The following is a 27487-nucleotide window of genomic DNA, read 5'->3' as shown; positions in this document are numbered from 1 at the left end:
AAATGATACGTTTATGTCAACACAACATTATGGACATGGTCATATTAGTAACAGTATTAGCAGACATATAAACAATAAAATGTATTTATTTTGGAATTTAGAATGACAAAAAGTTACAGTAGATGAATGACACAGTTACAGAATCCTGGACAGATTTTAACAGTTATATGGTATGAGAAGCGTGCTTGACTATGGGCTCGGCTCATGGTAGTTTCCTTGCTAAAAAGACCAGCAATGCAGGTCACCAGTACACGTGTTCATCCTCTCATCATGTTTCTCAACTAGAATAACTAGCAATAATACTGACTAGCCCAGCGTGGGAATATGCAGGGTTAGCAATCAGCAGGGTTGCAATGCTCAGGAATACCTTTTAAACACATATTACAAATCACATCTTACACATGTATTTATCAGTTTTAAAAGCAGGCTGATTACATCATCATCGATACAGGATATAAGCCATTGCAAACACGATGGCTTCACACTCAAGCATGCACTGATCTGATCATGGGCTGTGTAAAGAACTTTAGATGCAATGCAAGAATACAGACATCCTAATATTTACATTTACAGTGTACACTAACCTGAGAGTACAGGCATGAGGAATAGCTTCTGTTAATTTTACCATCATTACAAGTACCAAGTCACCTCCAATACCCTGCCAGTCTCTGCGTGTCCTCACTATTTATTATGCCTAATACGCAAGAAATGTTCAATATGGTAATTTTAATATGATTAATTATTCATTAATCAAGTACAAATCCAACACCGGTCACATATCTGCCTAGCCTAAGTCTCTGTTTTAAACACCTGTCATTGATTCAGAACGTTGCTCTGGGCGAAAGACACCTGGGACGTCTTTATTCTGCATTGTCCCAATCTTTTTTGATCTGCAGGTTCCACTCCCAGGACAGGTGGTCTGTCTTGTCATCATCTGTGAAGTAGGATTTGATGTGGAAGCTTCCCCGGACGATCATGCCCTTCGGAGCCTCCTCCACTGGGGTCATAAACTCATGCTCCTCGACTCTCGGGCCGTAGCTTCCAACCATGTAAACTGCCTTATCCACTACAGGCAAAAAAAAACATATCACATCACATTTACCTTTTATATGTTGCAGATGCTATTATCTGAAGCAACCAGATGGTGTTATCTTTTATCATTACTCAAAAGTGATCCGAGTGAATATATCTGAGCATCTCTGGAATAAACCATTTATTTAACCAAAAGCATGAAATATGACCGGCTTTAAACATAATCTATTGTTCACTATGAAACGTTCAACAACCGTTACACCTTTATCAGATGTTTAATATTTAAGCAGATCTCTGAATAAAGATATCCGTGCACCCCTGACTCTAAAACTCCCAGGGAAGCTCCAAGGCCAACATTTAAATTCAAGACAGCAGATGCTCTACCTCTCAGTCCTTTCTTGTAGGTCAGATGCACATATTTCAGTCCAGACACGATGTCCCTGTTGACCTAACGGGAACAGATGGGATGAATTAGAATAAATATTATTAATCTAACATGCCGTTTTCATTCTCAGGACGTTCAACCTGGAGCACCAGGAGTCACCACCAGAGGTCCTGTTAGATCCTTGAAAAATTAGCATTCACTTCACATCTGAGTGGCCTGTGGGGAAAGCCCGTAGGGCTGTGCAGCAAAATGAAGATCTTGTCTATTCAAGTAGTTTAACCATAAACTATTTTGGTCTATCCTTTTCCGTAAATCAAGCCCTTCCTGGTGGATTGTGGGACATAGGTGACTTCAGTCCTACGATTGTGAAGGAATAAGGTTGAGTTTGACTGTCACAAGCTGTCACTCGTGATTTGGGCCAAACGAAACATACTTAAGAAAAACATTTCAACAGCAAGCATAGTTTGAAACAATGAAACATACATAAACCCACGTTTTGCTTACATTGTATCCGGAACAGTTTACACTTATTTTAAGTGTGTTATTTTTAGGATATTTTAGCCTGGGAAACTGTCTGTGTGATTTCCGCTTTCTTACACAATGCTGATCTTTGAAAGCATGTAGTCATGAAAGGAAATGAAACATTCTATCCACTACAGATCCTCCAAAATCTATGTGATCGAAGCCTGCATAGGCTTCTAAAACATTAGTGTATAGACATTCAAGCTATACAGTATTGTTTTTTCATACATACAAAAAAAACATTAAAATCATATGGCTTTTGAAACACACAACAGCTTTCTCAAACCACAATATAAAATAACCAACACCACAGTATGTTTAACTCTAATTTTATGTTCTTAAATGAAATTATTCACCTTGAAGTGGATTTTCACCCTGTAGTCCACTCCCTCTTTCATGGTGAAATTCTTTTTCTTCAAGGCATTCAGGTCACCTGCGTAAATCAAAAACAGACGTTTGGTTTATTTACATCAAGCAGACGAAACATCGACACGTGCACTTTGTCTGTCCTCCTAACCAACAATCTGAAGAAAATAGCACAAATCGATATCCTAACACTCTTTTGCAGGTCACATGATTTGTGTGCTTTGGTTCAAGCGGGTTCATTGCAAAAAGCTTCCTAGCAATAGCGCGACTGCTACATTATCAATTTAGCCTTTGAATCCGCCCTAAGTGCTTTGTAATGGATACTAAAAAGAAACAGGAAAGAGAAATAGGAGATTGATACAGTGAACAGCATCATTAATGATTTGTGGCCTATTCACATGATGCCAGTTCATGGTTCCTGTGCACCACATATTAACACTTTTTAGAGCATTGACGTTTCATCAGCTCATGGAACACGTGATATCGGCTTTTGATTCTACATCTTTAAAGGTCCAGTGTGAAATTTTGCGACATCTAGCGGTTAGGTTGTGAATTGCAACCAACGGCTCACTCCACCCCTCACCCCTCCCTTTCGAAGCAGGCTGATGACTAGTGACCATGATGTCGTCACAATTTTGCTTCTTTGCTGAAGGAGATAACGTAACGCGCTCTGTAGAGCATTTTGTCCGTTTAGGGCTACTGTAGAAACAACATGGTGAATTCCATGCAAGGGGAATCCGTGTATGTAAATAGAAATAGCTCATTCTAAGGTAATAAAAACATAACGCTTCATTATGTAAGGTCTTTACAGACCTCTGAAGACAGTAGGGCTGTGTATTGGCAAGTGTCTCCCGATACGATACATATCACGATAGATGGGTCACGATACAATATATTGCTATGTATTTCAATACGATACACATTTGCGATATATTGCAATACTTTAAATAGAAAATGTAAAAAGTAGAGCTAGAAATACAACATGCTGTGCACCACCGGGGGTTTTCTGTAAGGATAAGTGTAAAAACATCCCTTACCGCTGCAGAGTGGCCATGATGTGCGATGCATGGACCTTTAGATCAGAGGTTTGGCTTCTCAAACTGTGGCTTGCGCCCCTCAAGTGGGTAGCACAGGGGAATAAGGTGGCTCACGCAAGTCACTTGGCTGTTGTGGTGCATTACAGTTAAAACAATGAACATGGGCAGTATAAAACCTCTGGTTCATCCGTGCTGTAAATGCGCTGGTGTCACATCCGTGAAAGCACAATAAATGTCATTGTTACTTTTCTTAATAAACTTTTTGTCTAATGCACTGCAGTAGCCAAGTGACTTGTGTCATGACTTGCGAAGCCTACAAACAGCATTATTTTATATAACTCATTACTCCGTTATTTTTAAAACTAAAGCACACCCACACATCAGTTCTGAGAGCTTGAAGCGTTCTTATATTTTTTGCCATGCTCGCTTCCACTTACTTTTGGCCGTATGTATATGACATGATTTTAAAAAAAATTCGCAAAAATATCGATACATGTAACTATCGCAAAAAAAAATTCGATAGTGTATCGGTAGTGATACCTCTACTATCGATACACTATCGGAAAAAAAATTCTAGTTACATGTATCGATATTTTTGCACAGCCCTAGAAGACAGTTATGTATATTATGTTGCATTTCTGTCAATAGATCCTCCAAAATATTACACACTGCACCTTTAAATGTATAATGATCCTCTGCATTCAACTTAGTTATTAATATATAAAAAGCAAATCCATGAAGCCCTTTTAAAACCACTTTTCTTACGACACAAAGGATAAATCCTTTATCTGTAATTCACCTAATCTTTGAAAATCGCTGTAATAACATAATCCTGATTGAACAAGAGTTTTGATATTATTTTAAGATTATTTCGTCACCTATGGCGAGAGATATATTATTGGGTGTGCAATATTATTACATTGTGAATAGCAACGTAATTTAAAGATAATGTACATGATATTTTGATTCTTTTAGAGAAATTAACAGCTGGGCCTTTTAAAGCAAAAAAAAACTATATCTGGTTACATATCTCTCTCTCTTTCTCTCTCTCTCGTTTTACAGATTCAAGGGTAGTGGCTGCTTATAAACACAATTTGCTGAAGTTGTAGTTAGATGCTGTTTGTGTGACGCCCACACAGCAGCGAGATAGCATAGATGGAGATGAATAACATGAAAGATCCCAGAGGAGCAGCAATCTGGTATGAGGTGAGAATGAGCGCATCCTATTCCACCCTCACACCCACTGCTGCAGAGTTCAGCGCGGTCACCTCCCCTCCTCTCATCAACACCAACATAACTCACTGAATCTCACTTCCCTAAAAGATCTGTTTCCTGCTGACACATGGATATGAATGTCTGTTGCTGGTAAAGTCTTGTTAAAACAGTCACATGCACACTGGTGTCTACGTAAAGTTCCCATGAAATCAAAATCAGAGAATCAAAACCACGAAGGAACACACATGACTTTCTCCTGGGCAGGGGCGATTCTAGGTTTTCAATATTAGGGAGGCTGAGGCCACACTCTAAGCACCACATGCTGTATACATTACTAAAATAAATAATTAAGAAAAAATATGCAGAAAAGCATAAAGACAAGTTATTGTTATTCAAATGAATATCACATTAATCGGTCAATCTGCAACATTTATAATTCAAAGTGACAACAACAGCCACAAATCCATATAATAAATGTCACAATCAACTGCTGAATCATTATTTAGTAAGAATAACTTGATATGTTTCCCTGCCATTCATTCTGATTAGCATGAGCGATGTCACTCCTGTGCATGACTATTACATCCACAATATGTTTTAAATTAATAATAAAATACTGAAGCGTCTGAAAAACGACAAAGAGCTTCTAGGTACACTTTTGTTTCCTCGGAACTCAGAATAATGAACAACACAGCCGCAGCAGCCTGAACTACAGTACCGTAACTCTATCTGCCCGTCGACGTCTTTCCGGGGCTGTCAAAACTACCGTCAACTCTCTATAATTTAGGTGCAGAAAAATCAAACAGCACATCATCATGAATAACACATTTCTGTGCGCTACAATATCATCATGATCGTTTTCTAAAGTATGCCGTCATTGGTGTGAAGTGATGCTTTTATTTTGCTGGAGGTAACGTAAACAACTACCGTTAGTTAACGAGGGGTGAACGCAGACAAAACTTTTTACAGTGGATGGGAAAGGGTCTTGTATCGCTCCCGCATCATATTAAGCTGGATTTATAACAAAGAATGGCAAAAATGCAGATGTTATGTTAATGCACACACCTTGTAACGTTGCTTATGACGTGCACGCCAATGTGCTGCTGTGAACTGAAGAATGCGCCAAATAACGCAGCCTAACGCCGTTTCCATAATAAGAGTTTTAAAGGGGCCTATAAAGCGATCTCGTATTCTTGTACAGATTACATTATTACTCACAATATTTTAGGGGGGCTAAGCTAGAACTTTAGGCGGGCTTTAGCTCCTCTAAAAAGGGCCTAGCAACGCCACTGCTCCTGGGTCCTTTCACATGCCAATTTGACGGTAAATTGACTCGTCATTGGTGTAGCTGCCAAATAACTAATTGCTTAAGGCGAGCTCATGATAACACCTGAAGATTTTAAAGCAGCCAAGATGATGAGCCAGACAGGTTAAAAGAGCTTTATCCTCAGGCTCAAAGGGGTTGTGTCCACCGAGGCGCATTTACGCGGCTGAAAATGCCCGCTGCAGGCGCAGCGTTCTGCCCAAAGTTGAACATTTTCCAACTCAGGGCGCTCGGTCGAACACCGGCGCTGAGCGTGAAAAAAACGCATAGCACCAGCGCAGAGCGCGGAAAAAAACCGTCAGCTGATGTCTTTTTTTAAAAGCGCGGCGTTTCCATAGGAAACAATTGAAAAAAACGTCGGCTGCAGGCGTAAACGCTTCGGTGGACACAGCCTCTAAGGCAAGAAAATATTAAAGAGGTTACATGTGGACTCACTTCAAGGATTCAATTAAGAGCACAGTGATAAGGTCTGGCTTCCTGCCGCTCTAATCTGAACGTCAGAGGAGCAGAATTTCTGTTGTCATGGTGAGTGGCTTTCAAGCCTGGGGTGCAGTCTGGTTGCACGCCCCACCGATACCCACCAGTAACCGTCACAGTCTTTTCCCTCCACTGTCGGTCGGCCCAGTGGCATCCATCAAAAGCTCAGCCTGGTTAGCGCGTTCCATCCCAGTGACTGTCCCGCCGTGAGGTGCGAACTTCAGCTGTCATGTGCAGCAGGAGTCCTGGATCACAGATCGCTTATGGGCTCCTGCTCACAGCTTAAAATGCTTTGTTTATACAGTCTGTAGACCTCGCATGGGTAATGTTCTTTGCTGTTTGTTTATCCTTAACTTACAGTTGCATGTTGGGCCGCATTCACTCAACAGCTGTGCTACTTTTTTATGTAGGCTTAATATATTGCATCTTATTCACAAAATAATTTGATCAGAGTCATCGCAGTGATAAATTATCAAATTGTAACATTAAAAAGAGCACTGTCACAAGGTTTATATAGTTATTTACATTACTTTCTCTTCTGGGAATCAAAAGTATCTGAAAGCCATTACTAAATTAATAAATAACACCCTATAGCTATTATATCAAATAAATACTGTATATACAGCCAGGGAAAAAATTAAAGAGACCATTAATTTCAAATTTTCATTTGATCAGCATTGTGGCCAGTCCAGTGTCTGTTGTATTCAACAAAATCAAACCTCAGGAGTGACATAACATCATCCAACAGCAATGTGAAAGTCTGACCGTGTGACAAGACACATGATTACTGTGATAAAAATCCAGGCTATCGCATAACAAATCATTTTTGAACAAATATCAAGTGTAGCGTTAGTTCTGGCAGGTCACGTGAGTCTAGCTTGCATCGGCCGATCACATCAGGTGCAGCTAATCAACCTTAACCAATAGTCATACAACACACACTTGACTGCATCTTATTTAAGTTGCATTTCTTTACTCCTCATCAGCTGCTTAACCGTGCTGCACTCAAAACCCACCTCCATCTCCTCCATTTCTGCATGTATCTGTCAGATCATTTAATTTAATCCTGTTATGCATCATGAACGGGTTCTGGTTCTCCAGGTGGGGGGACATGTATTGCTGCGCTCCCGCTATGTCCATGCAAGGCTGCATGGACGGGCGGAGAGTTTGCCCAGAACAGTTTCATTCCGCCAACCTTAAATATATGCTATTGTTAAATATTTGACGACAGTGGTCCTGACAGAAATGACTGTTGTTTTGCTTAAAAGTGAAAAATACTTTGCAGTATTTGAGGTCTGAAAAAATAAAGTCTTTTCTGTTATTTTGACCTGTTATTATTGTGTTTTGTGGACTATGTTTATTGGGTAAACATCTGTAATGTGAAATCGTTTATTCACAGTTCTAAATTTAAAAAAAATTACATGTTTCATAATTCCCTTTTTTAAACAATGAATATTTTGCACTTAACAGATCCCAGCTGCATGTATCTGGCAGTAGACATGCACATTTTTGCCACTTTAAAGAGCTGAATCAGGTGATGCTGTGGAGTCCTAGTAAACTATGACAGATTACAGTAGTCTGCTCTATTTACACAATCTAGCACTGAGAGCCAGCCTGCGAGATGGTGAACTATGGCGTGTAAATTTCTTACAGAACTCATTTTGTATCCATGCATGTGCTGTTACCCGATCTGCACAATTCCTGTAAGTGAGTCGGGAATGAAAGCGCTGCTATCAGTGGGACAGGATTATTTTCTTTCTCTTCATAAACGGGAGGACCACATTGGGGTTAGTCAGGTTTTGAAGCCAAAACCACCATCTAACCATCCATCAAGATGTAGAGAAACTGTAATCAAATACACTTTTTTCAGTGCTAAATTCATTTTAAAAACATAAGCTGGGCTAAACAGGAAGTCCACACAGTAAATGCACCAACATGCTCTGTTACACCTCCTGTGACAGCACAAACCTCAAAGTCACTTCTGGTTTTGCTTCAGAAGCAGAAATGTCTGTTGATACACTGGGTTTTACTCAGAGAAGAATGTCACAGATTTTATGACTGAAAAGGGTTTCTTAGTGCGCTGACTTAAACAGCCCAGAATCATCCTATTGCCTAGCAACCAGGTGACCTTTCGCTGTATTCCCGTTGTTAAAGAGAGAAATGCACCGTTGGACCAGCCGAGGGCAATGGAGGGGGCAGAAACATGCTCTGGCAGTCAAAAGACGTGACAATCTCCTCTAGTCTATATGGAGGCCACGTTTGTTTTATTGCATACAGAGGTGCACGATTGATTTGTGTTGCAGATGTCCATCTCCAGCCTGCTTGCGTGAGATTGGCTGGCCGGGGAAGGTATGACATCATCCCTCTGAAGGAGGTGAGGCATTAGAATGCAGTGCAGAGCTACCGAGCCTCTGTCAATAGTGTCAACTCAACACATTCTCACTCCCAACTCGTCACATATTTACGCTCGGTCAGCGCCCTGCGGCGTCACTTTTGAACGCACAGGGTACTCCTTTGGCGTCGTTTTTCGACGTGAAGGGCACTCGAATTTCACCGTCATATGAAAATGTATATTAGATATAATTTGCAATGATGATGTTTCGGGGTTTAATTTAAGTTTAATGACCAGGATAATTGTGTTTACATGACACTATTCAGACAGTTTGAGCAAGTAATGTAACAGTTTATTTATCGTAATATAAAACACATAAAACAAGCAGTCACAATGTCGTTCAAAAATACAGATATTCCAAGGGTACCAACGCGAAACGATCGATTTGTATGATGAACAGATGTGAAAGCGCTCACCGTCCGCCGTAAATCTCAAATCCAGTGAAGAACGATGTTCAAAATTTGCTGCCAGAGGAAGTTACGTCAGCTTCGATGCCATTGGCTGTCCCGTATCTCGTGACCGATCGCGTCATTTCGTTGGCTTTGAGCGTGAAACGGTATTGGCTCCCGCAACCGACTGCATCTAGCTGTTCTGGTTTATAGTGGCGGGCGATACTGCAAAATTTGGTATCGATCCGATACCAAATACATATAGGGTCAGTATTGCCGATACCAATACCAATACGATACTTTTTACTTAAAAAAAATACTTTTGTGTAGGGGAGAGCAGTATGTCATTGTTTCTCAGGTGAATGAATGATCAATTCTTTAGACAATATTTTTTATTAATGTATTGAAGTCACAACGCTTCTCTTCCTCCCGGCCATCCTGATCTCTCATTCAATGTGCTATCAGCTTCGCTCACTCAGTTCGCTGCTCCTCGGCGCGTTGTGTCAGTGAGTCACGTGACGACACAACAACGAATCGCAGCAGGAGGGGGAGGAGTAGCAAAGTGGGCCAGGATGTGAAAGCAGCATTTGCTCAGGATTGTAGAGGTAGAAGACACGAGCAAAGTATAATGAACGTAGAGGTGAGATATTTAAATTAAAATATCGATTAAATTACAATTGTATCGATCTGATACCAATACCAGTGTTGGCATCGATACTATCGATATTTAGATCGATCCGCCCACCCCTACTGGTTTATCTTTAAATGGGTGCTGACCTCATGCATTCACGGACATGCATGGCATCTTCATGTAAAGTTATCATACGGCTTTGGTGCAAAAAGGTCTTCGAAACGAGTTGTTTGTTATATTTTGTAATGCTTTTGGTCAGTTTTTGCAATAAATACCCGTGACTGTACTTTTATTCGCGTGCTGTGTTTTATATGGCTGAGAAGTGGTTAGGTTTAGGGTGAGGTTGGGGTTAGGTGCTACAAAATATTAAAACCATAAATAATTATGAAATGCTAAGAATTGCATGCATCTCGGTCTGGAGCATTTAGAAAACAGCAACGCAGTTCCCTGTTCGTCGAAAAACGACGCCAAAGGGGTACCCTGCACATTCAAAAGTGATGCCGTGGGGCGCTGACCGAGCGTAAACATGTGACGAGTCGAGAGTGAGAACGGGTTGGTCAACTAAGCAACTGCCCTTTCAGCATGACCGGGCAGCCTTTGCTTGGACAATAGAGACCATAGATTCAACCTACTTACCTCAAACTGCAGAACTATTATGCTATGAATGTTAATTATTCCAAAATGTTAGAATTAACACTTGGACTGTGTTGGATTTGAAATTAATTGGATGCAGGTGAATAGTTTTGCAATAGGACTTACCTGTCAGGTCCATGGTGATGGGTCCAGGGGCCTGGTCACACATTAGAGTCAGTCGGGTCACCTGAACATTGGGAATGGTGGGATCTGTAATAAAACAAATAAAACATCACAAACATAAGCAAATCAAATCATACAATATCTACAGCACAATACACCCACTTATTTAAGAGACACTTTGGACTGGACTAAACAGAGTAAATTAGGAGGGGAAATAGTGCTGGGAAACAGACAATAAGACACATTTATCATCGCAGAACCGTGAAGATGAATACCATCAATTCACGTTTTGGGAAAGACAGGTCTCCCTCTCTCAATCCTACAGTTCATAATCCCTCCCTTTGTTTTATCTATTGTTAACATCTTAGCATCTTTCACATACATGATTACGAGATAAAGAGACATTTACAAATGTATTAATCTGTGTTACTAAGCCATCTAGTTCCTCTCTGCTTTTGTATTTACAAAGCTCCAGCCATAACAGAGGAAGATTGGGTTTGTCTTTGAGGGTTTAGGTGGACACAGAGCTGATGGAGGTTAGTGACCTCATGCTGTCTCAGCACATTTCGATTGAGCGATAGCTCCAGCTGCCTCGCCCTATAACAACACTGCACATCTAAACCATTAGCCGCATATCAGCAGAGATTCACATGTGAACGTGAATTCATCGCAGGAGGAATTAGGTGCTAAATTATCATTTCTGGAATGGAAATAAGGAGCTATAGTGGTATAAAACCACACATAACAAATTGTTGGATGAGTCTCATTGATGCAGTGTTATTGATGCAGGGTGGGTTGGTTTTAAATGTGAAAGTGCAGTAAATCGTCCTCTGGTGGCTACAAGTGCTGCCGGCCCGCCGCAGGCACGTGAATGCGTAAAACTGTGCACCAGGGATCACACTCATCAAACATGATTGATCACACATACAGAATCTCACTGTTAAATCTGAGAAAATCTTATTATCATCAGGCCTGTTGTATGTTTCAAATTAATGCACGAAAGCCTGTTTAGTATTTCCAGTTCCAATGAATGTGTTAAAGGGATTGTTCACCCAAAAATAAAAATTATGTTAGAATTTATTGTCATGACTCATGACTGTCATGTTATTCAAAAACCCATTTGGTTGTCTATATTTGTTGAAACACAACAAAATTCTGAAAAGCCACTCTTCTCCATACAATTGAACTGAATGGGGACTGGAGCTTTGAAGCTTTAAAGTCCCAGTGAAATAAAAAATTACAATTCTTATTTTTTCATGAAATATTGCAGCATTTATAGTAAAAAGCTTATCGATGTGGGTCATTTTCTTTTTAAAATTCATGTACCCTCATAATCTTCAATTAAAATCTGAAAATGCACTTCCGCCCTGAAATGACTATCCATCTCAAATGACGTAAATTAGATGGCTTGGCAGGAGCATCCGTTAACTCCTCCCCTTCAACTGTCAGTCTGCTGCTAGTTTCATTTCAAAATCAATGCAACAGCTGTTTTTACACATCCAATCAATTCGCAGTGAAAAATGCAAGCCACGCCCACTAATTTTCTCCTTTGAAATTCCTTTTCACTCAGAAATGTGTCAGAATACGGATGTAAAAACGATCGCACCTTCCGGTTCAAGGGGAGTTTAACAACCACAAAAATGACCATTAAAATAATAATATATTCATAGCTTTAGGAGAGAGTTTTCATATCTGATAATAATTCTCAGCATCATATTCAATGTACTGTATGATATAAAGAACTGTGTGTATCATAAGCCAGATCTCTAAGACAAAAGAAGATCCACTGTGGTGTTGACTGCATGGGTGCTTTGCTCTGATCGGTCATTATGAAAGCGGTTCTGTAAGCAGATCAAATACCTGTACTTTCTACTTCTTACATTTTCAAACCATGCTCATTACTTTAGTTTTAATCTGTATTTGATCCACAATCAATATTATTTCTTGTCATTGCGTGACTTTTTCAACCTAATGATAGGTCTGCCTAAAAGCCGAAACGCTGTGTGAGGTGGCCACTAGCCAATCAAATGTAAGAAGGCGGGAGTTACTGTTTACAGAGCAAAGCGGTGACCAATCAAATCAAAGAAGACGGAGTAACTGTTCTCAGATCTCGAGCGTGATATTCTGCATCATGTGGTGACTCGTGAATGGTAGGGTTTTTTAGCGCGAAAGGACCAGATTTTAAATATGTAATTTAGCTATTCGCATGTTCTACAAACATATACTTCACGAAAGATGTACTGTAGTTCTGTCAGAAGTTAAGGCAGCTCGTTAAGTTAAGCGCATTATTGTTGCTGTTGTTCATTAGTATGTATGAAATGAATGTTTTTTGCTATCGTGGTGTGTGTGTTAAGGTCATGAACGAGTGAAAACTACCTGCTCATTGCGTTGCTTTCGATGAACTAATTAGGCCTATAGTGGGCACTTTTGCACAAAAAATGCGCTAATTTCCTGATTGCCATTTGAAGTGGTTTCTGGACATATCCTATTAGTCTTATTTTCTAATTTTCTTAATGCATTTGCCTTGTTTGATCTATTTTCCTGATTTTTATTATATTTTTTCATCTTGTCATGATTAAAATTATAAGGAAATAAAAAACGATCCTTATCAACGTTGATTGACATTGCAATAAAATACTATCACATTATTTTGGAAGTTAAAATTTTGGGCTGGTTTTTGTTGGAGTGAGTAGGTTTTAGTGAGCCTTTGGGCTGGAAATCATCCACCTAATCTAGCAACACTGACATCAGTTTTAATGTTGAACGAGTGTAACGTACAATGTAAGAGGCTAAACATTTAATATTTTAAAGCGAGGCATAATTTCAAGAAATGTGTTTAACCAATCGAGAAAAACAGTAATGGTTACCAAGTAAATTGACTTGCCTAATTAATTATCTCTTTATTTCTCAGTTTTCTCTTTTTGACAAGATCTCCCAAGTGTCTACAACCTTTGTATAATGATATGTCCGTGACTGGTCTGTGCTTAAAATTTAAAGGGACAGTTAATCTAAAATTGAAAGCAGTGAAATTCTGTTATAAAATGTTTTGACAATCACAGTACCAAACAGTCATTTCCTGGCTATTACGCATCGCAGACATAGGCTAGTAGTCTAAGAAGCTGCCACGGACCAAGGCGGAATGCAACACAAAGAATAGCTAAAATTATGGTTGAGAACTTGAGACAAAGGGAATTCTGTCACAATTATTATCAATACGCTTGTCCTTTACACTCTTATCTTACATCATAATTGTATTATAAATGTGTGTTTTTTTCCACTACCTAGGTAGTGGCAAATAGATTTATTCCATCAGTCTTTTTTATGCTTGTGTTCTACATAATGGTAGTTCAGTTGTGAGGTACGAGCGTGACTCTAAAACAGGTAGTAGTATTGGCTACTTTTTACTTAAGTACATTTTAGAGCCCATACTTTATACTTTTACTTGAGTAAACAAGTTTAGTCAGTACTTCAACTTTTACTTGAGTACTTTTAAACATGAGTATCTGTACTTCTACTTAAGTAAAGGATGTGTGTACTTTTGCCATCTCTGCTTTTCATATTATATTTGAAGAAAAGGAAAATACTGCAGTTGACTGATTCTAAGCAAAAAAAAAAACAGTATCTCAATTGAACTTCTAACCGCCTGTGAGTCAAGCTGAAATTAATCTACCTTTAGCCACAGTGTATCCGCTGTGTGTTTTACAGTTTGCACAGAAAGGACCTTCCATTAATATCACAGAAACAATTTATCACAGAAAGAAAATGTAAAGAAACAAAGCTAGAAACAAATAATCCCCGGTCCCTTTTCTCAAACTATTTTCAATTTTTTCACCCAATAACTGAGTCAGAAATACAATAACCGCTCTCATAATTAATGCATTGTGCAGTGGGACAGAATATTAAATGCACATTATCCAGCATTATGCAGCCAGTGGAATCATAATTCCTGTCTCTCCAAATAACAAAGCAGTTCAAAGACTATCCACCTTCTTGCTCTTTCTCTGTATTAAGAGAATAGTGTTTAGGGGCTTTGAACCAAGACTGGAATACCCCGGGGATCAGAGTCAGTCTAGACAGCAGGGGGAGAAATAAAATGTCCCTTGAGGGCCAGACTATAGTTTTGACCATGAAGGCAAATCAATCTTCATAAGGCTGGGTCTTTAATCATTTCATTACACCAGTGTACAATATGTGTTCAATAAATGTGGGTTAAATAGGGGGGGGGGATATAGACTACTATTCATTTAGATGCACAGTAGTATATTGACATGTGAGAAAAATGTAGGTTGTCAGGGAAAAGCTTAAAGTCAATTACCCAAACAGCTGCTTTGCTTACTATTTCGCTTTCTAGAATAAAATGTGAAATTCTTATGAAACTATTGGCATCTTAAACACAGCAAAACAGCCGCACAGAAGAACACACGTAGTAGGCATGTTTGAGAAATATTTAAAATATTTTTTCTAGTTTTGCTCAGAGATAGTTTCCTAACCTGCCACCACAGGTCCAGAGCCCAGGAGTGTCTGCTTGTACTTGTTCAAGCTTTCATCATCCTTGTCCAGTTCCTGGATCTCCTGCAGGCTCTTCTGGGCTGGAGGCTGGTAGTTCAGATCTCGCTCTTCCTCATCCTCAACCACTGGTACGTCTGTCTCTTTATCAGCCATGATGCCTGAAAAAAAGGTGATTAGATGGTGATGACTGCAGGCGCAACAAAAAATGTTCTACTTGACAGTCACCCAGATAACACGACACGGAATATTACATTTGTATAGATAAAGAAACACATTTCAGTGATTCTCTTGACTCATGACCTGGATTAAAAAGGATATCTTATACCTGTACTTCACTTTTTAATATATTTGCTGATACTCACTTCCATGTCTCACTAACCCAGATACAACAAAATGTATTCTAACATTTATCGCTTTTAATATTCACTCAATTGTTGTAATGCTCTCATAATGGTGCATCACATTCATCTTCAACACAGATGATAGCACACATTTATTTCCATTTAGCTCACTGGACTGACAATCCTTAATTTAACGCTCACGCCTCACAGTCTAATAATAATAATAGGAGCCTGGATTCAGCAGATTTATTAAGCAACCCTATTGGCTTTTATTAATTTAGGCACTTGTACGACATTGAAAAACGTGTTTTCATTGTCAAAACCAACACACAGCATTTCAGCGTAACAGCTCATAATCACAGGGGACTATTACAATCTGCCGTGTAGACGGCTGAGACATTGCTCCCAAAGGACACAAAGGAACATAAAGACCCAGAAAGGCGCTCTCCATGCGGGAGGCCAGGAGCAGAAACAGCAATTTGTCTTATGAATTAGGAGAGTTAAATCATTACATCCATAAAACTCCCAAGACAAGGAGTCTTGTGGAAATATTCCACATACAAAAAAACTAAAAGATGACATCATGGCTGGGTGAGGACAAATGAAGCTCCTTAGGTTGGATGTTCCTGAGCACAGCTGGGGATAAAGGAGAGAGAGCCCCATCACACCCTCCATTTTTTACCCAGGCTGGAGATATTTACATTATGTTGAGGATGACTGGAGAGACTCCGCAACCATGGAAACATACTCACGTTCTCCCCAATGATTACCAAGAGTGATGATAACCCTTTTTTGCATAATGAACGCTGGACAAAATCCCTTAATGCATAATATGAAGGCAAATGCAATAACGGAAGGGCGTAGCTACTGTATAAAATGTGATCTTATGGAATCAATAGGGTATTTTTGAGGGTCATTCTCTAATACGCCATTAGGTTTATGGGAGCGATTTTATCTCAGGCTATCTCGTAAAAATAGACCACCATCTCCTTTTGCATTTAGACAGCACTACCTCAAGGACTCTACAAATGCTGCTGTATGATATGGGTGGCCAATTTTGTCCGACAAAAAGGCAATACGAATTTTGTATCCCTATATAAATTAAACCCGTGGGAAGAAAACACAATCAAGGATGGCGATTTAAGAAAAGTGGGTCAGGTTATATGGTTTACGGGCAATTTCCAGGTGCAAAATTCTGCCGATACACACAACAAACTCCGGCTATAAAGACTAAATGAGCCAATTAACTTTCTTATGAGAGAGAACTAAACAATATAAATTGATTTTTTAAAATATATTTTAGGGCCTTTTTGCCTTTATTGTGATAGGACAGTGTAGAACAGACAGGAAAGCATTGGATAGAGATAGGGGGGTAGGAAATCGAACTCGGGTCGGGCAGAAAGTGCACTGGCACTATATGTCGGCGCACTAACCACGGGGCTTTGGTGCCAATGTAAACAATATAAATGGATGAACATGGCAATAAAGTGTGAGGGGAGAAATTTGTGCATTATGCATTAACATGAATTAATAAATGGAAGATTCGTGTAAAAAAGGAAATGCCTAAACTGACGTCGGTGCTATGACATTTTCCTCAAGAGATGCCACGTATTGCACACTGGTGTCCTTTGGACCAATATCCTATGCATAATGAGGCTATTTAGTTAATTATCCATGCGCAATTACAGCTGAAATATTTATCAAAAATGCACACCAATTAAATACCCGGCACACAAAACACCCAAATCAAATCCCCCAAGTTAAGATTCATTAAAGGGAAGCCAGTCACACTAAATAAATGACGGGACTAATTGGGCAATTTATCACATCTCAAACAGTCAAGCGCAGCATCCTAACCAAGCTCCTGATGGGAGAAAGGAAGTAATGTACATCTGGAATGGCACGAGGGTGAGTAAATTATGAGAGAATTTCATTTTTGTGTGGACTATTGCTTTAAAAAACACAAGAGATGGGTCCAACTACACCTACTGTTACAGCGGTTATTAATGAGAGGTCATCTTTATTTGCACAGAAGAGCGCTGACAGTAATTAACCTGCATCAACTGTGTGAAACAGCACTGCTAATACATTACAGAATCTGAAAAGCTTTTTAAATTGACTTCGCTGCCTTCAGAAGAATAATTTCTGAGTGAAATATGTGAAACGCAGCATCTCGAGCTTCAAAGGCAGCATGCTTTGACCGGCTTTGATCAGCAGACGCAGTTAAATGCCTGGCTGCATGGTGATGAATGGCATGCTGGTTTTCTTTTGATGGCATGCTGCAGGTTTCAGCGCGCAGCTAATGAGGTGAAGTGTGAATGAGCAAACATTGACGGCCTGCAGTCTCTCATACAACAATTAAAAGACCTAAACATTCCCTGGACTTCACTTTAATGAGAGTTTATTGCTGTACAAAAACTTTAAAGTGGGTGTACAAATACCACTGTTCTTTAGCTATTCTTTAAGGAAGAATATCAAAATTCTGTCATCATTTACTGACCCTCGAGTTGTTACAAATCTTTATACATCTCTTTGTTTTGATGAACACAGAGAAAGATATTTGGAAGAATGCTTGTAACCAAACAGTTCTTGGCTACCATTGACTACCATCGGTAGTATCGGAACTGTTTGTTTTCATACATTCTTCAAAATATCTTCTTTTGTGTTTAACAGAATAAAGAAATTTATAAGGCAAATTTTCCTATATGGTAGTCAATGGTGTGCAACAACTGTTTGGTTACAAGCATTCTTCCAAATATTGGATGCATGCACTTGGCCTGAAGTGAACATAACAATTTATTTAATATTTAATTTATATGAATATTAATTTATATTAATATTTGATTGTATATTAATTGTATTAAATTAATTTATTAAATTCTTTGTGAAAGTTAAGTTTTGGCCACATAACGTTTGTTTATGTCGTTGCCGCTGAAACCGTCTATAAACTATGTTATTTATTTGCACGGACCGATTCACTATGCAGATCAGGTAACCACGTTAATGTGTCTACACAATTTGTGTTGACCGCAATTTGCACAGCATAATTCCTCTAGCAGGCTATAGATTCAGCAGACTCCCACAATCTAGCACACCAGCAACTGGTTGAAATTAATCAAGGGTAGCCTACAAATAATCAAAATGCAGATTTTTGCACCGAAACACTACACCAAAGTGGCGCTACAGTTCAGTAAGTTCACTCCTGACTGATTTATATATTTCCAACTTGTCAAAGCGTGGCGTTCATTAAATAAATTACTTTTCGTCTGCATATTTTAACTGCATCTCGCAGTTTAGTGGCTGTTAAACAAAAGCCCACTCATAAGTTCCTGCAACTGGTTTTACTGGCAATCATGTTTAACAAAATCCTCCTCGCATATGAAGTTGCATTTGCACCTTTACATCCTCTAGTTTCTCTGTTAATCAAAATAAGAGCTCAGTCGACAGATTCATATCAGTAAACTCTGATCCTTTAAGTCGGAAACAAACACTAACCACGGCAGTCTGGAAATCTGCATTGCTCTCCACTTTACAGACAGAACACTATGTGCCAATTAACACCATCACAGAAGATTATGACTTACTTAAAGGGATAGTTCACGCAAAAAGGAAAATCCTTTCACTATTTCCTCACCCTCATATCATTTCAAATCTATATGAACACAAAAGAAGATGTTTTGATGAATGTTGGTCACCAAACAACACTGGCCCCATCGACTTCCATTGTATGGACACAAAACCACTGAGATATTTCTCAAAATATCTCCTTTTGCGTTCCACAGAAGAAACAGTGATATACAACACACAAAACCAGAATATGTAAGTAATTAGCAATCAAACAAACCTTTTACTTTTTGGACTTGTTAATAAGCAACTGCAGAGTGAGAAATCAGATCAATGTAATGACATGCAATAATGCATGCCACGATCCTACGCATTCACACGGCCTTTCCCTAGAGCGCCAAACTCGTCAGCTTTTTTAAATCTCTGTCTCTCCTACATGCAATCTAATTGATTTAGTCCTTTAAACATGTGTCAGGTCGCTGACATGCAGCCATCCATCACAGCCCGGCAGCAGCTGGGGCTCTCTGAGTCGTGATGCAGTTCTGCCGGGCCACAGGGGGTCTTAGCGTGTCAGCACCTGCAGTCTGGCAGAGAGTTCTGGTCAGTCCTGTGGAGCCAGATTCTGTCAATCGCTTAACCCAAATAGCCTCTGCAGTATTGATACATATACATGAATGTGTACTTAATATAGAAATGTGTATGACACACCCATGTGTATTTATATAGAAATATAACCTGTTTAAAGCAATATAGCCCAATATAGCTCAGGGCTTCCGTATAAATATGATGATAAATGAGTGATGCAATGTTAAATATGAATAAATGTGATATGCATACTTTAACATGTTTTCTTAACTGTATATGTAACCTGTGGTCATAAAAATGCCATTGCAAGAGTCATCTTGCATCAGTTACCTGAACAACCTGCAAAGTGCGCTTCATATGGCACTGGAAATTAAAACACGCACAACTGTAAAAGCCACATAACCCAACCCCAATACACAAATATGCACACACATGTTCGTTGTTCACACATCATTGCTTTCTGTTTCTACATACTGTCTTTACATACTGCTGTATTAAAGTGAAACTGAGAAGACTGGAGAAGTGCTGAACATCAGATTGGTGTCAATATAGCAGAAGATCCGCAGAGTGAAGCCCTGAATCAACAAGATCTGTGACATGTAATTACAAGCAACACGATGATCACACACACAAGCAACACTGTGAGAGCAACAATGGGTTGATCGATACATATTGATCCATCCACCTTTGCTTGTTTTATCTTATGCCAACTATAATATATATATATGACTTTCGACCAGGTTAAGGAAATCACTAAGAATTGAAAATTAGTTTTACGATACATGTAACTGTTGAACATTATGCACAACATGCAAAATAAGCATCAAAGTTCTAGCTAGAGGTTTTTGGGCTGGTCCGTGAGACTGACAGGTCATCTGAGCATCTTTAGGGGAGTTTAGAGCATTAATATCCATCTACTCAAGTTGTAACCGATGCATTTTAAAATAAAGCAACAGTACATAATTCTCAACTTTTTATCATTTTAGTTTATGGTAAAGACAAAATGAACGCATCTCTCACCTCTGTAGCAAACTGTTAACCAGAGCAGTTCCAGAAACTGTCCTCCGAATTCACAAACATCCAAGCCCAACATTGTGTATAAGCTCTTTACACAAGCTTTTCCAGTAAAGAAGAAAAATTGAGAAAATTAAAGAAACTGTCCTCCTGTGATACAGAAAAGAGCCTGTCTCTGAGACAAGTGTCTACACATTTAAAACGAACAAAAAAAATCAGAGAAGCATCCCTGCCACAGAAACCGAGACACGGAGTCACTGGGTGTGGGTTAGCTGGAGAGAGAGGGAGCGAGCCAGTGTGAGCGAGCGAGCGAGCGAGAGAGGGGGTGCGAGTGAGCGGACGAGATAGAAGGTAGACAGAGAGAAAGTGAGGGATGGAAGAAATGCACAAATGATCTGTTTGTAATCCACGCTAGACAACCAGCGACTGTTGGCAATGAGAAGCAGTAATGTGGGAATGGTATTCCGGGCTGCAGACACTATTGATTCCCTGGCATGACAAGCAAAACTCCGCCTCAGTTCAGCACGCCTCCCAACACCATCACTCATTAGAGGGAGACTGCGATGATCTCATCCTCTTCTTCACACGCGCGCACGCGTGCACACACAGGGCCATCTCCCCTCCTTTCTCTTTATTCCCCATTCGATTTCACTAGTCTTCACATTTCTGTTCTCTAGAGATATGTATTATTCCTCCCATCCCCCATTTGATATCAACTATCACATTGTTTCCCCTTTCATCTCTCTCTCTCCCTCACGCAGAGGCAAATGCTGCGTGGACTGTTTTTTCCCCCTCTGGTTGGAGATGACTCTCTAACAGCGAGACCTTCCATCTGCAGTTCTCTAGCACGTCCTTCTGTCATCTCTCTCAGGGGTCGTCAACCTGTCAGAGGAACCTGACCGAGGTTACCGTGGGCGTGGCCCTGCATTTAATGCGGCCTTGATGCTCTGCTATTGGCGGTCCTTATGCTGAGGGGCGCTGCATTGCTGTGGTTTTGAAAGGACATCAGATTGCAAGAGGTTTGTGGAGGTTTACGTGCTGCAGTGCTTTCGCTTGTTTTGGAATATCGCTTAAGACGCTGAATTAACGTTAAGATATCATAAGCAAAACAGCATTATGAGCGCAAATATAAAAGGGGTGTTTCGTTTGCGTTGAAACAATCACATTGCAGAACAGTGTATAGCGTGCAAGAAATTGTTGATTCACATTTGGCGCAAAGAGACACACATTGATGTGACTGAAGCGCCCTCACAAAAATGATCATGTCGACACAACTTTTACTCCCAAACTTGTTTAGCTCACTAGATAACCAACTCCGAGTCATGGCGGTTCCTGTGAGAGAGACAAGTCAAAAGTGACTGTAATTCAGTAAGAATGAGTCTATCTACAGCTCTCTATAGGTTTTATGTAATTCGTCATTCTTTATTGTGCCACAAATACTACATGAGAAAGATGAATGTAGCTGCCCTGAGGAAGGTTTTTATTGCTCTTTCAGAGCTCAGGAGACTTAATGGAGTTCTCAGTTACAGTGGCCCCAATGGAGTTTTACAAAGGTACAGGTGGAGTCTGGTCATTTAGTTCTGTCAATCACAACTACACTTTTAAGTATTCAAATACTATTTTGGGCCACTGTCCTTTTGTTTCTGAAAACATATATAATTTGCAACGCCTCTGGGCAGCTATTTACGTCATAGCAAGTCGACAGTCCTATCTACTTGATGGGGGAAGACAGATATTTCTAAAATCGCTGGCAAAAATCACAATTAAGCAGCATATTTCCGATCAGTAAATTAAACAGACTTGAAATGTATCATAACTTTGGTTCGCTAAGCTTAAATTGCGCTAAAAAACTAATTTTTCGAGGTCGCCTCATCTACTGCGCCTGCGCACAGGCTGGCAAGCGCCTCACAAGAGCCCCACTCTACACTGTAAAACTTTGCTGTAATTTCGCAGCAGGTTTGCCAGTAACTTACTGTAGATTTAATGTACAATTTTGCTTTAAGCATAAATTTACCAGTTTATATATTTTTCTTTCATAAAACACGACTAAATATTTTGGGTCACTTTTCTTGTTATGTAAATGTATCATAATTTAAGAAGTTTTAAATATTTTTATAGAAAACAAGAGAATAATGCTTAGGAAGAATGCAATTTTTTTACTTTGTTGCTGTGCTAATGCCAGTCTCTTCTTGCTCATTTTGAATCTCAAAAGTCAAAGTGTTTTAATTTTGATTAAAGTAATTGAAAACAGTACTGATTGTAAAGTATAGTAAAGTATATTAAGTATATTAAGTAGTAATTAAATATACAGCAAGTTACTGGCAAACCTGCTGCAAAAACTACAGCAAAGTTTTACACTGTAGAGAGTCGTCAGTCTTTATTGATTGACGATTGGCTTGTTTTACTGGAAGGCGGGACTTCCTTTGCTTGAGCAGCCATATTAAGTGTTGCATTCCTTCCCATTCATTGTTACAGCAGTGGTGCATCTTGTTAATATTAAAATCTTTGAAAGTCCGAAATTTTTGTTTGCGTTTTTTCGTATCCATTACGAACCATCCATTCCTTGAGAATCAATTGACCTCTCCTTTTGCTCTCTATTTAAACTCACTGCTGTCTAGGAGAAACTGTTTGTGATGTTTCTGACCGACACAACACGGTCAGCTAGAGCAGCTTGGGAATTGAGTTCAAAGCAACTGACAGCTGTTCAAATGAAACAGTTCCAATAAAGACCTCGACAGATTACATAACATATCAAACTACACTAAGCTACGACCACAAATCTGTTGGCATCTGAGCAGCCCGAGATTCCTTATGGCTAGACATAAAAAAACAAATGATGTCACAGTCAATACATCAAAAAATGATGATAGGACTTAAATGACCTGAAAGATAAAACCACCAGCGAATTCTGACAAAGAAAAAAAAGAACACAGATCTCTTTACTGCTCTTGCATGACTGGAAACTGTGGCACAAACAGGAAGCAAGATGATGTGTCTCATTTCAACCACATAGTTTGATGCCATCTCTCAACAATGAGAAACGTGTTATCTACGGTTATGTTCATTAGTTTATATTTCCTTTGTAGAATCTGCAACATGTTTATCATTTTTGTACATAATTGCATTTTGTTTAGTACTGTCCAAATGTCAAACAACTTTCGACATAACAGATATTCTCGATTGCACGAGACAAAATAAAAGCAAAAGACAAAGTAAGGACATAAAATCCTGCTTTGTCATAGAAGACAATTGAGGAACTCTAAACAACTCTAAATTATCACAAAAATCTCCATGCCGTGACGGATGCTCAAACACATATAATATTAAGAACTTTCAATTTAGTTTTAAGAAAAGTACCACATCCTACAAATTATGTACATTTATGAAACAAATGGGCGTGTGAGCTTATGGGCACAACCATATAGTCACACAAATTGGCTTTCAAAAATATTAAAACCCAAAATAAAGTGCAGGAGCCCACTGAAGTATTTCCCCACAGTTTCTCTTGAGTGAAATGTGAAACAGAACAAGATTCGTGCAGCATTTTGGTTCCTCTACACTTGGGCCCGAAGCACAAAAGTCTTGTTAAGGAAGTGAAATGGTTGTTTTAATCAATATACAGAGCTCTTATGTATCAAGAAGACCTCCCAGTTAAAGCATACTTCCTCTTTACAAATCTGTCAGACATTTTTTATATTTTTGGCTACTTCTCCCTCAGTGGGTTACTAACTGTTGCTAAAAATCTTGTTCGTTTGTGTGGAAAAAATGGGGCCAGTCAACTGTTCAGATAGAACTAAATGGAATAGCAAAGTACTATAAAACCACCTAGACAGTTTTTATCTCTTCGGAAATCATTTCAACGGCAGCTTTTATGGTCTATTTATCAGCGCAGTGATGCCCATGACATATGCCATCTACTGCGCTCATCAATATGAGGCTAAAATGTATCGTACAAATTTTCAAATGACTTTATGGCCCCTACACATGCCGATGCAAAATGAGTTTTCATAAAAGAAAACATGTTATTTCCAAATACTTCTGAGGCTGCAACAAAACGGCGATAGATCCACCAGTGATGAATTAAGAATTCCAGTTTGACTATAAAGATGCTCGACAACACAATCATAAACAGGACAAACCATAAATGCGTGTGTGTAAAATATAGATTTCAAGAGCAAGAACATTGTTAAACACTTAAGAAGGTTACACAATGTCAGGGGATAAGGATAAGACAAAACAGGAAAATATATTTCACTACCTTTCTGAGTCAACTTCCCAATCCAAATGATTCATGATCTAACAGCAAATTAAAGGAGTAGTTCACCTTCACCATGAAAATTCTGTCATCATTTACACGCCCTCTTGTCATTTCAAAGCTGTATGACTTTCTTTCTTCTGCAGAACACAAAAGAAGATGTTGGTAACAGAACAGCACAGCTGTTAACAACATTCTTCAAAATATCTTATTTTGTGTTCTGCGGAAGAAGGAAAGTCATACAGGTTTGCAATGACAAGAGGGCGTGTAAATGATGACAGAATTTTCATTCTGAGCATGAACTACTCCTTTAAATCTGAACGCAGTCAGAGGGCTGAAATGTCTTTGTGTGATGGTAAATTTAACTTTTAATAACCTCTTTATTTCTGCAAATGCCTTCACTTTTGGAAACACTAACACAAATGTGCAAAGTATTATTTTTTAGAGTGACTGACAGTGAATTGTCTGTGGTGTGTAGAGCACACAGGAGCCAGTCAGAACAGGATCTCAATTGGGTCTTCTCGTTAAGAGAGGATGTGGTTGCACACGACTTTACCAAAAAAGTACATCGAAAGTTAGGGGATGGTGCAAATAGTGCTGGCTGCTGTCGGTGTCATCAGTGAATTTATTTAAGCAGTAAAACCAAAATGCCTTATAATCTGCTATTAATATTACAGTAGGATGAGGATATTTTTACATATAACGGTCAAATGTAACAAAATCAAACGTTCTTGTGAATGAAAACCTAAAATAGACCAGAGAAGCTTAAATCTGCTTAATCTAAGTTACTACAAACCTTGCATTTTAAGACAAACAGCTAGTGCCCGATGCAGTTAGCTAGTATGAATCTGATTCAGAAACACATTTTATAAAAACTACAAATCAGTATAATTAGTTAGCATGTGTCTTTGCAGTTTTTAAGGCTCTCTCATTTACACTTAAAGCAGAACTTTGTATAGCACACTGCAGTAAATATTTCTGTAAAAAAGTAAAACAGTCTTACCGTGTCGTCTTTCAGAGCAGTAGATGCGGATGTCAAAGAGGGACTAAACAGCGTTCAGATCATGAAAGTAGACTACCAGGAAACAGAGTTTACCAATCACAACTCAACGCGACTTGTAACGTACATGCAGCTGCAAAAAGAGACCCTCAGACTTCGCACAAACGCACTTTATTTATTAAGTTAAAGTTCTGTTTCTCAAAAGAAACTGTATGATTGTGCAGTTGTACAATGAAAACGACTGCTATAATGTTACTAGCTACTGACATTTTATTATATTCATTAAAACAGTGTGTACAAGACTTCCAGGATGTCTCTTTAAAAATAGGTCTGCCACACATTCATTGCAGTGTGTTGCGTTGCGTTTCAAGTATTTTGCAGCAAAACTGTGAACTCATGGTGTTCAAGCAATCCGCTTAATGACAGCACAAATCTGTCTTAACATGTCCACAGATTCCTCGACAGGCTATTCTCTTTTGTAGGCTAAAACAATGCCTCAAGAGCCCATTTTACCGATTTATTCAAGCTTCAAAAATAAGTCAATAAATGTGAAACGTATATAAACATTACGCAAAGTAAACATAAAGAAATAATCAATAATTATAAAGTAATCTAACATTAGGCTATACATATTTTAAAAATGCAAGCCGCAATTAATGCATACGTTAAAATCTGCACACTTTAACGTATGCACACTGTAAAAAAAATCCCGTAAAAAAACAGATAAAGTACTGGCAGAAAATTACCAGTACATTTTCCTTTATTTTACGGACATTTCCATTAATGCTAAAATGCAAATGAATGCAGTGCAAAATGTAAAATACAGGTAAAACAACTGTAAAAATGAACACGGAAAATTCCTTCATATTAATACAGTATATTGTGCCCTATTTTTACTGCTTTTTTTTAGAGTGCATAGGGCCCATGCTAATCTAATTTAATCATGCTAACTATTATTACAAGTGACGATGTCAGGCGATTTTTTTGGTCAGTTATTGCAGCAGGTTTGGTTTTAGTCTAGGTTACATATCACCATCTTACAATGACATTCAGCATTTGTTATTCAAATACAAAAACGTGTTAATGGTGACATTTAACTATTTGTATGCTTATGCGATCTCTACGCGTTAAGGTTTGGGCAGCTACACTTTCACTTCAGCACAGTCCACATACATGATGTACCATGATAACCACAGTTTAGAAAATACCACTTAAAACTAAAATACACTACAAGACTTTTGCTCAGATTTTCAGTCTGGACCTGTTGCAGAAAGTCTGTGCCAGTCTGCAGATTTGATGAGTTAGTGTGTTTATATCTGAAACTTTCAAAAAGTCTGCAAGTGTATGATGTCTAGTTAAAAAAACTCTGTACAGATTTTAAAAGTCTTGAAGTGTATTCCATCCATAATGGAATTAAACGATCCAGGTGTTGTTGAAAGTTGATGGGATGTTGTCTCTTTGCTGATTTGCTCTCTATGCTGAAATAAAAACTAGAATTTCTACTGTGGAAAAGGCACGAGGAGGGTGAAAAAATGCTGAAGTAGTTCAGCCCCAGGCCACAGCTCCTATCTCTTAACCAAACCTTTTTTTGTCAAATGTGACCCTGGACAACAAAGCCAGTCTTATGGGTCAATTTTTCGAAATTGAGATTTTTACATCATCTGAAAGCTGAATAAATAAACTTTCTATAGAT

At 38.9% G+C, this 27487-nt stretch overlaps 1 protein-coding gene across 2 annotated transcripts; it reads right to left on the bottom strand.

Moving 5' to 3' along the window:
* Positions 1 to 70: 70 nt before the first annotated feature.
* arhgdig (Rho GDP dissociation inhibitor (GDI) gamma) lies at positions 71 to 25927 on the bottom strand. Of its 2 annotated transcripts, none has more exons than XM_057346573.1 (6): positions 25798 to 25927; positions 15017 to 15193; positions 10530 to 10613; positions 2296 to 2372; positions 1417 to 1480; positions 71 to 1066 (listed from the first exon to the last, which is right to left on the bottom strand). In XM_057346573.1, the coding sequence occupies exons 2-6, from the start codon at positions 15186 to 15188 to the stop codon at positions 861 to 863; spliced, it is 603 nt and encodes a 200-aa protein (XP_057202556.1). In that variant the 5' UTR covers positions 15189 to 15193; positions 25798 to 25927; the 3' UTR covers positions 71 to 860. The 2 variants fall into 2 exon arrangements, with proteins under 2 accessions (XP_057202556.1, XP_057202555.1); XM_057346572.1 differs by lacking the exon at positions 25798 to 25927 and adding an exon at positions 20546 to 21101.
* Positions 25928 to 27487: the final 1560 nt, after the last annotated feature.

Source organism: Triplophysa rosa, linkage group LG11, assembly GCF_024868665.1.
Source record: "Triplophysa rosa linkage group LG11, Trosa_1v2, whole genome shotgun sequence".
Lineage (NCBI taxonomy): Eukaryota > Metazoa > Chordata > Actinopteri > Cypriniformes > Nemacheilidae > Triplophysa > Triplophysa rosa.
This window is presented reverse-complemented; position numbering and strand designations above follow the sequence as displayed.